The 12,521-nt window shown below is 41.4% G+C and overlaps 1 protein-coding gene across 7 annotated transcripts in view; it reads left to right on the plus strand.

Moving 5' to 3' along the window:
• LOC114550131 (uncharacterized) overlaps nt 1-12,521 on the plus strand; it is a 35,805-nt gene that overhangs the window by 17,872 nt on the left and 5,412 nt on the right. For 3 of the 7 annotated variants that reach the window (XM_028570699.1, XM_028570698.1, XM_028570697.1), the window contains one exon: nt 8,762-8,921. The exons of 3 other annotated variants lie outside the window; for them this stretch is intronic. In XM_028570699.1, the coding sequence (XP_028426500.1) occupies nt 8,813-8,921 (109 nt within the window). In that variant the 5' untranslated portion in view covers nt 8,762-8,812. Of the gene's footprint in view, nt 1-8,056; nt 8,922-12,521 lie in introns of those variants that run through there. One more of the 7 variants, XM_028570696.1, reaches the window with a different exon arrangement.

The following is a 12,521-nucleotide window of genomic DNA, read 5'->3' on the forward strand; positions in this document are numbered from 1 at the left end:
GAAGGAGAGGCTGTGGTCGAATTGAAAGTTAAGCAAAGGGTTTAATGAAACTGCATGAAAACGACAAGACAAAACACGATCAAACATAAAACATTAAACACTGCAGCTGACAGCGGACTGATCTCATGCTTCTCCTTGCGGAGTTACAGAAGAACAGTCATGTGACATGACAAACAATACGCTGTAAACAGCGGACTCCATCTGCTTCCTCTTGCGGGGTCACAGATTGAAGTCCCAAATCTTTCTCCTGCTCCCACATTTATTCCTGTCTCTCAGGATAAGGACACACCTCTAAATTTCAGGTCTACTCCAGGTCACAGACTAAGGTTGATTCACATGGTAGTGCTGATTCTAAAGTAATATGCATTTCCTTTGTTCTAATCACGTCTAGCTCAACAGTTACCTTTCCTGTGGGGACAATGAGTCTTCTTCATATGCTAAATGTCAGACATGACCCGATTAATTCTTTAGAAGCTATGTTTTGGGTGAGGCAGTCAAATGCTGATTAGTGTAGTTACTTGATTAACTTTAGCTGCAGGCCCCATTAAACATTGTTTTCAAAACATAAGCCGGGTTTTAACTTTTTAACTTCAACACTACCTAACGGAGCACCATGGAGCACCGGACCCGGTGTTGAAGAACTCTGATGCGGCTCAACACATCTACTAGCTAAAAGCCGCTGATACGACCGAGCTGTGACGGAGGTCTGTAGCGGCTTACAACAACTAGCAATCACCACTCTGTAGCACGGAGCTCCTCTTCGACGTTTGTTTTTACCGCTAGTTACTACGATGGAGCTTGCTACAGGTATGCTACACTCATGAGACCATGGCATGTTAATGCACGTTACTCAGCGACAGGTGGAAACAGGAGCAAGGTTGCGCGACTAAAGTTAAAATGAATTGAACTTTTAACGAGAAGTGAATTACCTGTATGTGTGAAAACAGCTTTATCTCACGCATCCGTTTAGTGGTTGTTGAATATATAACATTATTATATACTGGTAATTTGTTCAATATATAGCATAATATCATTTTTTTCACTCTTTCACAGAGGGCGCCCCCCCAATACAATGATAGGGAAAACACTCAAACCAATATTTACATAAAATTGGCATGAATAATCATAATGGTATACATGCCCCGTGTGTGTGTGTGTGTGTGTGTGTGTGTGTGTGAGATCTTGTCATTTGTCATCTGCAGATTCATTTTAAGTGTGTGTGTGTGTGTGTGTGTGTGGGGGGTGGGTCGATTTAAATCATGAATCAGATTCTTTGTGAAAAAATCAGGGATTTTTTGAGGCCATATCGCCCAGCCCTACTTCCTAATAACACAGAGTATGTCCGTATTGTTTGGCCCTGAAGTAGTTGGGTGAAGTCACTACCTTAATAAATCAAAAAGCAAAAGGCTATGAATCTGAACAAATTTAGGTATTGCCCTTCTCTAGTTGACCATCCCCAAAATGCACCAGAATACAGGAAATCACATCTACCAAATTCAAAATTTTCTGGGGGAGCACCACCAGACCCCCCACACCGTTTGCATCCACTTTTGCACAAATAGAATAGGGGGGGAAGATCCTTATGCATCTGTGCCCCGGGGGGACAGTTGTTCATAAACCGTCACTGTATTAATACATAACCTCACTGTATTCATTTATAATGTAACATTATAGCGTGACATTTGTGTCAATAATCGTCAAGCACAGGTGACTCCGCGTGGTGGGAGGGGGGGCCCCCAAATCAAATTCTGCTTAGGGCCCCCAAAAGGCTCGGGCCGGCGCTGGGTTCTATACAAGGCAAGGCAAGGCAGCTTTCTTTATATAGCCCATTTCAGCAACAGGGCAATTCAAAGTGCTTTACATAAAACATGAAAGAGCAGTTAGAAAACAATTAAAAACAATTTAAAAACTTTAAAAGACAAGAATAAAATTGACAGTGCAGCATAAGAATTTAATAAAATACGCGAATAAAGAGCAGTTAAAACCGTTAAACATATAAAAGCAGATAAAATAGGTTATTTAAAGAAAGGCAACATCAAAAAGAAAGGTCTTCAGCCTTGATTTAAAAGAACTGAGAGTTGCAGCGGACCCGCAGTTTTCTGTGAGTTTGTTCCAGATATGTGGAGCATAAAAACTCAACGCTGCTTCCCCCTGTTTAGTTCTGACTCTGGGGACAACAAGTAGACCTGTCCCAGACCACCTGAGAGGTCTGGGTGGGTCATAGTGTAGTAGCAGATCAGAAATGTATTTTGGCCCTAAACCGTTTAGTGATTTATAAATCAGCAAAAGTATTTTGAAATCAATTCTTTGAGGCACTGGAAGCCAGTGTAGAGACTTCAGTACTGGAGTGATGTGATCCACTTTCTTGGTTTTAGTGAGGACTCAAGTGGCAGCGTTCTGAATCAGCTGCAGCTGTCTGATTGATTTTTTAGGGAGACCTGTAAAGACACCGGTACAGTAGTCTAGTCTACTGAAGATAAAAGCATGGACAAGTTTTTCCAGATACTGCTGAGACATAAGTGCTTTAACCCTTGATATATTTTTAAGGTGATAATACGATGATTTTGTAATTGTCTTAATGTGGCTTTTAAAATTTAGGTCTGAGTCCATGACTACACCAAGATTTCTGGCTTTGTCTGTTTTTAAAATTGTCGTGCAGACTTTTAATCGTTCCTCTTTTGCTCCAAAAACAACCACCTCAGTTTTTTCTTCATTTAATTTAAGAATGTTCTGGCACATCCAGTCGTTAATTTGTTCAATGCACATATTCAGTTGTTGTATTGGGCTATAGTTCCCTGGCGATAAGGTTATGTAAATGTGTGTGTCATCCGCATAACTATGGTAACTTATTTTATTGTTTTCCATAATTTGAGCCAGTGGAAGCATGTAGATGTTGAACAGAAGAGGCCCCAGAACGGAGTCTTGGGGAACTCCGCACGTCATATTTGTATGCTCAGATGTATAATTACCTATAGACACAAAGTAGTCCCTATTCTTTAAATAGGATTCAAACCACTTTAGTACTGAGCCAGAAAGGCCAACCCAATTTTCCAATCGGTCTAGTAATATGTCATTCAGCACTGAGATCAAGTAATACTAAGACTGAAATTTCATTAAAGACTTTAACAAAAGCCGTCTCAGTGCTGTGGTGTGGTCAAAAACCTGACTGGAAGGCATCAAAGCTGTTGTTTAGCGATAAGAAAAGGTTGAGTTGTTGAAAAAACGCTTTTTCTATGATTTTACTTAAAAATGGAAGGTTTGATATCGGCCTATAGTTGCTCATTAGTGTCGTGTCTAGATTGTTATTTTTTAGGAGTGGCTTGATGACTGCAGTTTTTAGGGCCTGTGGGAAGATACCTGAGAGCAGAGACGTGTTTACAATCTGTAGAAGATCAGAAGCCAAACAATTCGAAACATTTTTGAAAACACCCGTTGGTAGAATATCAAGGCAACAGGAGAACGTTTTCAGATGTTGTATAATGTCCTCCAGGTTTTTATGGTTGATCGTATGAAATTGTGTCATATTGGATTTTGTTTTGCGTTGAACTGTGACAACACATATCCTGTACTTGATATGGAGGGACTGACTGTCTGTCTAATTTTCTGAATTTTGTCTGTGAAGAAGGAGGCAAAGTCATTGCAAGCCTTGGTAGACAACAGTTCAGATCGACAGCAGCAAACAAAGCAAGTGAATTATTATTGTTTCTGGCAATACTGTCAGAGAAGAAGGACTGCCTTGCATTCCTTAGTTCCAGATTATAAATGCAAAGTCTCTCTTTATAGATGTTATAGTGGACCTGGAGATTAGATTTTCACCAACTGCGTTCAGCTTTTCGACACTCTCTTTTTTCTGTTCTCACCACTATCACATTTCTCCATGGAGATCTTTTCTTACCAGAGACAGCTTTGACCTTAGTGGGAGCAATAGCATCAATAACATTTGTAATTTTACAGTTGAAATTACAGTTACAAGCTCAGTGACTGAGGCCCCAGTGAGGGCGGGTGTAGAAGAGAAAAGCTGAATGAATGTTTCACTGTTTTTTTCAGTTATATACCGTTTTCTGATTAACTTTGTTTGAACACTTTTGGACACAGAGATTGTGCTGTTAAAGAAAACACAGGAATGATCAGAGAGAGCAACATCAGTCACCACAACCTTGGAAATGTTCAGACCCTTGGAGATAATCAAGTCCAGAGTGTGCCCCTTATTGTGCGTGGGCTGTGTCACATGCTGAGTCAGTCCATAGCTCTCAAAAACACAACACAGTTCTTTGGTCCCTCGGTCCTGGGGGTTGTCAACATGAATGTTGAAATCACCAGCAATAATTACACAGTCAAAGTTAATACAGATTATAGACACCAGTTCAGTAAAGTCGTCAAAGAAGTTTGCACAGTATTTAGGTGGCCTGTAGATATTTAGAAGTAGAGCTTGAGGGGAGGATCTTAGCTGAAGAGCCACATATTCAAAAGAAGCTAAATTTCCATAAGATAATTGCGTACATTGGAATGAGTCATTAAACAAAATGGCAACTCCACCTCCTTTCTTATTCACTCTCACTTTCTTATTTATTCTCATAAAACTGAAGTTAGGCGGGGCTGACTCAATGAGAACAGCAGCACTGTTATTATGGTCCAACCAGGTTTCAGTTAAAAACATAAAATCAAGATTGTGCTTAATAATAAAATCATTGATTAAAAATGATTTTCCTGCCAAAGACCTAACGTTTAGTAGTGCTAGTGTTAGTATGTTTTCATTTTTTGTGACAGACTGTGGCTGACGAGGAATGGATGCTAAATTTTGCAAAGTTTGCAGTTAAGTGCTTATTCGTTATTCTTTTTCTATTACCTATCCCAACATAAATGGTGGAAGAATCTAATATGCAGGGCCCAGGCTTGTTCCAGCATCCACCAGCCGCTCCATCCGATTGGTAAGGGGGTTTGAGGAGTGTTGGATGGGTGAGAAGGGGGGTTGAGATTTCTCGTCTCCGCTCTGTAGTCTCCCAAGGTCAAATCTTTGCTCAGGTGGGGGCTGTGGTGGATCACTGCCGCACTTTGTTGTGTCTTCCTCTTGTTTTGATTCATCTCGTCTCATGTCCTTGGTCAAGGGAGCAGATGTGTGGCGCAGAAAGTAAAGTAGGCTAGAGGTGAACAGCTTTACTCCTGGCTTGTTAAGGAAGAGTCCATCTGCTTTAAAAAGAAAATGTTAAAATTGTCAATGAACTGCAGAGAATGCTCGGTACGTGCAGTTGAAAGCCATCAGCTCTTCTTCTGACTGGCGGTATAGGGCCACTGATGAACACCTTTGCGTTTAGGGAGCTGACTGTGTTCAGCCGATTCATAAAGTCACGATTCAGCACTGTGCTGCTACGATATCTGGGATTCTTTGGGTCAAATCAGACACCATGTCATTGTGAAAACAGAGTATTTTGGTGCTTTTACTGCTTTTTATATTTTTTACAGCAGAGTCACCCACAGTCAGAGTTTGAGGCCCAGTTGTTAGCTTTCCCTGTAGCTTTTTACTTTTTGAATTGCTCTCAGTCCTTACCGTGGTGTGTGACGATGAGACGCAATCCAGGCCATCAGATGGATGTTTTTTTTTAATCTGAACTAGCTTCACGTAGTACAGAGGTCATTTAAGACGATGCTCTGATGTCCCGTTTCCAAGAAGGCAGCACGGAGCTGCGCCAAACAGAGCTGACAGAAGCACAGAAGAGAAGAAGAGTTATGATCCACCGTCTCGTCCAGTCACAGTGCCGTGAACTGCCAGCTTTTAATGTTGCAGACCACTGGTTTTTGCAAGTAGTTTAAAGTGTAAACATGCATGTTTAAACTACTTGCAATACATGTATTGTCATTGTGAATCTTAATAGACTAGCTTTTCAAACAAACGCCCCCCATAGGCACCTCAACGCCACCGCTTCCTAAAATATTGCTTCCAGCGCCCCATACATATATGTTTTATATCTATGCCAGCGCAACCCCCCCCCTCCTTTCAGCAGCAATACATTTTGGATGACCCTCCAAAATGAATGGGAGAAAAGGGATGACCCTCCCCAACAATGTATTGTACTGGTTTGTGTTTGGCAAAGACAAACAGATGGACATTGGTTTTTTTTACAGCCATGAAATATGCGACTAAACCTCTGCGTTCTCATCTGACTCCGACTCCTCTGTTATGGTGTGGTCTCTCAGAGGAGGGGCGGGACAGATAGCCATGTTTAGAGGGTGTGTCACTTTATTTCTCCTACAAATACTGGTGATACTGCTTTATCATAATGTACACAACATGTTTTTCTAACCTTGTTTTACTGAACCCAACGATCCCGTTCTTGCTAAACCGACCCAGAGCCGGTCGCGGCGCCCGGCGAGGGGCTGCCAGCAACGGGGGAGAGGCAGGGGATCCTCCCACACCGTGCAGCGGAGGAAATGCGCTTTTCCTCCGCCGCTCTCCCCTGCCTCTCCCCGGGAAATGCGTTGTTAGTTTGATCTGATTTGATTGAAAATCTTGTTTCTATTTTTTTACCTTTTTAATAAATGAATTTCCTTGTTTTCTCAAAAAAATCGAAAATGATCATAAATGTGATCTTACAGGGGTAAATGGCAAATATGAACCATAAATTATGTAGGCCTATGTATCATTGGTAATTGAGCTAAATCTGTTACATTACATTATTAAGTTTGTGTAACAAAAATATGAACACTACAGGGTTAAGGCTTCCAAACAGGATTTAGATCGATGTTGCCTCTGTTAGGAGCACATCGATCTCACAATCACTGAATCGTTTTTTTCCCCATTTTTCCGTTTCATGATTGGTGATCAAGGGCTCCTTTTAAGTCTGGAATATTCATTGATTGATTAACATGGACCTTATCGTATCGCACTGAAAGCTAATATTTTGTCACTAGCAACCTACACCTGTCTTCTGTCAAATACAGTTGCATTTTTAGCTTTGAACAAAACCGTTCAGGAATTATTACAGCAAAAGTGGGGCGTGCGTAATGTTTCATTCGTCCCTCCTGGTCAGGACGCATGAAACAGCATAGGGGGACGGATGAAACATACAGTTTAAGCCATATAAACTTCCCACAACTTCAATATTTTACTATATATCATGAATGGTACTCCCAAAAGGTGTTATTTTAGATAGATTGTTGCTGGGCTATACGTCTTTGTGAATATCTGTTAACAACGTATTGCCGTCACCTTGAAGTGTGTATGAAGCGGTTTTTGAAATATCTTGCACTGTGGGTGATTCTGCCATTTTTATAGCTAGAACAGTACGTTTTCTCATTTAAATCATGTTTCTATTGTGGAAAATGTCGTTTCACAGGTTTGTTCAATATTTAGCATAATATCATTTTTTCACTCTTTCACAGAGGGCGCCCCTCCAATACAATGATAGGGAAAACACTCAAACCAATATTTACATAAAATTGGCATGAATAATCATAATGGTATACATGCCCGTGTGTGTGTGTGTGTGTGTGTGTGTGTGTGTGAGAGATCTTGTCATTTGTCATCTGCAGATTAATTTTAAGTGGGGGGATCGATTTAAATCATGAATCAGATTCTTTGTGAGAAAATCAGGGATTTTTTTGAGGCCATATCGCCCAGCCCTACTTCCTAATAACACAGAGTATGTCCGTATTGTTTGGCCCTGAAGTAGTTGGGTGAAGTCACTACCTTAATAAATCAAAAAGCAAAAGGCTATGAATCTGAACAAATTTAGGTATTGCCCTTCTCTAGCTGACCATCCCCAAAATGCACCAGGATACAGGAAATCACATCTACCAAATTCAAAAGTTTCTGGGGGAGCACCCCCAGGCTCCCCCTCGCCGTTTGCATCCACTTTTGCCCAAATAGAATAGGGGGGAGGGTCCTTATGCATCTGTGCCCCGGGGGGGCAGTAGTTCATAAACCTCACTGCATTCATTTATAATGTAACATTATAGCGTGACATTTGTGTCAATAATCGTCAAGCACAGGTGACTCCGCGTGGTGGGAGGGGGGGGCCCCCCAATCAAATTCTGCTTAGGGCCCCCAAAAGGCTCGGGCCGGCACTGCTTATTAGGACAAATATGGGACGACCTTGGGAGTAGCGTGAGGCTCGTGCAGGACCCCATAAGGTTGCGCCGCAAGGTGTTATAAATCAGAATATTGTTGTTGCGTACGAAAATTCTGACTTTTTTGCGCACGAAATCTTTCAGAATAGAATCTACGCACAGTCTTATAAATGGGGCCGCGGGCTGGATGCATAGTGACGAATATCAGCGCATTGACATTTGTATTCTTCCGCAGCTGCGTTTATTTTGTCAAATAAAATTCAAACGTGACTCAGTCGGTCACTTAGGAGAGCGGACGGATGATAATTGATACTTTTTGTACTATCCGCTTTAACTGTCTATGGTTCTATGATTAGGCGTACGTAAAAAGAAACCCATTTGGCCTTCAGTAACAGTGCCTGAGTGAATGGAGTGAACGGAGGACTATATTTGAATATCCCGCTGTGCCAGGCCAGTCCTCCGAGCTCCAACGAGGCGGAGAATGAGATTCACAACCAGCTCTCTCCCGTCCAGCACAGGCAGCCTCGGCGAGCTCTGCTGGTACTGCTCACTGAAGCCAACGAGCGCTGGAACAACATATAAAAGCAACTTCGGAATACTATACAGCTTTCATTAACACTAGGAGCCGATACAGAACAACAGTGTCGCCGAGTCTAGCATTTAATCCAGTTTACCCCCCCCTTTTCCCCCTCTGGAGATGCGTCGCTTGGAGGACTATTAGCGGACAGCGCTGCACATCGAAGCCGGGATGAGTGGGAGCTCCACGGTGTCCGGCGCGGCGCCCTGCCGCTTCGACCATTACTTTGCTGTTTGTGGGATAGACACGGAAACTGGACTGGAACCGGACGAACTAGCAGGTATGATCTCTCTGTTAAGACCTATCTTGTTGGTTTTTGAAGAAAAAAAAATAACCACAACAGCCGTCCAGCTCAATAAATTGCTTTAGAAAATATTGTTGACTGAAAAAATCTCTCCACCGCTAAAAGATGCATTAGGCTATAGTCTATTAACCACATAACACCCAGCTACTTAAACTGAAAGCTGTGCAATCATCAGAATAAGTGGCACATACACACTATGTAGCCTATATCTAATTAATGGTTCATTTAGCCTACAACAGTGTTTCTCAACGGGGCCGTTCAGAAGATGACGGGGGGCCCTGGAAGCAATATTTTAGGAAGGGGGGCGTTGAGGTGCCTTTGGGGGGCGTTTGTTTGAAAGCTAGTTTAAACCAAAGATTCACAATAACAATACATGTTTACACCTTAAACTACTTGCAAAAATCAGTGGTCTGCTACATTAAAACCTGACCGTTCACGGCACTTCTTCTATGTGCTTCTCTCTGCTTTGTTTGGTTTGGTGCAGCTCCGTGCTGCCTTCATGGAAACGGGAAGTCAGAGTATCGTCTTAAATGAGCTCCGTACTAGGTGAAGCTACGTTCAGATAACAAAGAAAAAAGAAGCAATCGCCGCAGGGTGGTGCGACGTCCTGTTGTGTTCTTTAACCCCCCCCCCAATGTAGCACAAGTAGACTTTATATTTCACAGTAACAGTTTTTCGTCCGATCTTATAGAACCCAACGTTTCCTACTGTACCTGAATGCAGCTTAATTTCACGGAGAAAGCGAGAAAGAAAAGAGACGAGCGAAAGATATCGACTGTGCTTTGTTATTTGGGACACATTTAGCTGTTCCCCAAACTCCTGGGCAGTTCAGGGCTTGTGTTTGGTGTTTTAAAACTTTCTTATGGAAGCTGATAGAGGCAGTGATGTCACTGTTTACTGTACAGGACTCTCACAACTCTCACAACAAAACGAAGCATGACGTGGGGATGCTTTTCTCCAAACATTTTTTTCTGCTATTTACTCGCAAGACAGGCGATAGCAAACCTAGACTCTTCTAACCTAGACTCTTCTAATCTAGACTCTTCTAACCTAGACTCTTCTAACCTGGACTCTTCTAACCTGGACTCTTCTAACCTGGACTCTTCTAACCTAGACTCTTCTAAGCTAGACTCTTCTAACCTGGACTCTTCTAACCTAGACTCTTCTAACCCATAATCATAGATATAGAACAATATCTATGCCTATAATCTTCTAACCTGGACTCTTCTAAGCTGGACTCTTCTAACCTAGACTCTTCTAACCTGTAATCTTTTAACCTAGACTCTTCTAACCTATAATCGTCTAACCTAGACTCTTCTAACCTATACTCATCTAACCTAGACTCTTCTAACCTGGACTCTTCTAACCTAGACTCTTCTAACCTGGACTCTTCTAACCTAGACTCTTCTAACCCATAATCATAGATATAGAACAATATATATGCCTATAATCTTCTAACCTGGACTCTTCTAAGCTGGACTCTTCTAACCTAGACTCTTCTAACCTGTAATCTTTTAACCTAGACTCTTCTAACCTGTAATCTTTTAACCTAGAATCTTCTAACCTATAATCTTCTAACCTAGACTCTTCTAACCTATAATCGTCTAACCTAGACTCTTCTAACCTATAATCGTCTAACCTAGACCCTTCTAACCTATAATCGTCTAACCTAGACTCTTCTAACCTATACTCATCTAACATAGACTCTTCTAACCTGGACTCTTCTAACCTGGACTCTTCTAACCTAGACTCTTCTAAACATCAAAAAAGGGCTCTCACTAACTTTTAAAGGTTGTAAACTTATTTCCATTTGGAAGTAAATCATTCTGCTTTTACCCCTTGATAAGTGCCAGCCTGGTTTTCATTGGAACAATTCGATTATAGATTTAGAAAGAAAAATAGATTTGAATGTTAAATTGCTAGCTGTTTCTGATTGGCTACTGTTAGTGTTTGTTTACCTTATTAAAGTTTGTATGTTACATATCTAGTCGTTCCGTGCTGCTGTTACCTTATTTAAATTGAATGTCAAATGGTTGCATTTTTTTTGAAACACCTGTAAATATAATTTCTATATTCACATGGGTTTTTGACACATGGGAAACTAATAAATATGTTGATGGTCATTCAATGATATGATTTTTTTGATTATTTGTGATAACAATCGTAACAACAATAATAGGCCTAATATTAGGGTGTAATCATTAATATTTGGGGCAACTAGCCACATCTACAACTTATTTGATGGGGGGCGATAGGGACCTGGATTATGGATAGGGGGGCACTGGCCCAAAAAAGGTTGAGAACCATTTACATTCATTGGCCTACTGCACTGAAGGAGCTCATTGCAAGGGGGGTCGATCGGGTGATTTGGTAGAACCTACCCTCACTGCCAAAGGTCCATTATTAAAGGTACAATAATATAGTAAGCCTACTGTATTTAATCAAAAAATGTTTCATCAGATAATAAGGAAACTAAGTTGAAATACTATGCTTTCTGATAACAATGTTAAATAGAAGCAAGTATTTTTAGGGTTCAAAAGAGAATATGTAAATTTGGTTCAATAGGTGTGCCAACAGTCGCTTCAGGGTGTAGGGTCAGGACCATTAACATATATAAAATGGACCAACAGATCCCATGTCTCTGGACGGAGACCAGTGAAGGATATCAGAAGTCTCTTTCCCGGTGCTGGCTGAGTGTTACTGAGCAGCCTCCAACTGAGCTTGAAGACGTAGATGTGACGTGAGCAACCTGTCTGAAAGTGTGAAGTCTTCTGGTAGCTGTGCCGAGAGAAATCTCAATCATTCCCAATCTTACAGAGACGGAGAGCGTAGGTATATGTAAGGAGATAACATAGACACAGGCTAATTACTGATCACTAACATGCTAGTTAACATTAGTAATTAAACTTAAACAGCTAATGGAAGTCCAAACTGCCTGAGAGCTTCTCCTGTACTATACGGTAGTTCCTCTACTATGCGACAGTAAGTCTCGTGGTTATGACACAATCATTAGCCTACGGAGACAATGGAATGCTAACGGGAGGGGGATGGCTTTGTAGCATCAAAATGGCGCCATAGGAGGTTCGAGTTCTGAAGCGAAGTATACCCCCTTGGTCAGGACACTATTTCAATGTCCAGGTGAGAGTGTGGGAGAAAGGAGATGCAGAGTCCAGGGCCGCGGCTTAGATGGTTTATGTAAAGAAATAGGCTTGTGTTTCTGTGTGTGTGGTTCTGTAACAACAAAGCAAGGATAATTACAGACCAATAGCAAAGGCAAACCTAAGCTAAACATAGCCATCTACAAAGCATGCACAGACAGGCCCATATTAAGACAATGTGGTGCCCCTGGGCACTATACCTCAAAAAGTGCTGTGAGGTTTGGGTGCAACCAAGTCTCACCCAGAGTTGGGGGGACGGGGGGGGGTGTTTGGTGTGATAAATGTTTTTCTTTGCTTGCAATTTACATTTAATCAAGAAAGCCAACCACTTATCATTTTTTATAACCGTTAATATTTTACATTCATCATTATGATACAAATTTTTGGGGGGGTTAAACTGGCCACTTTTGATTATTGT

This window comes from Perca flavescens, chromosome 23 (genome assembly GCF_004354835.1).
Source record: "Perca flavescens isolate YP-PL-M2 chromosome 23, PFLA_1.0, whole genome shotgun sequence".
In the NCBI taxonomy this organism is placed as follows: domain Eukaryota; kingdom Metazoa; phylum Chordata; class Actinopteri; order Perciformes; family Percidae; genus Perca; species Perca flavescens.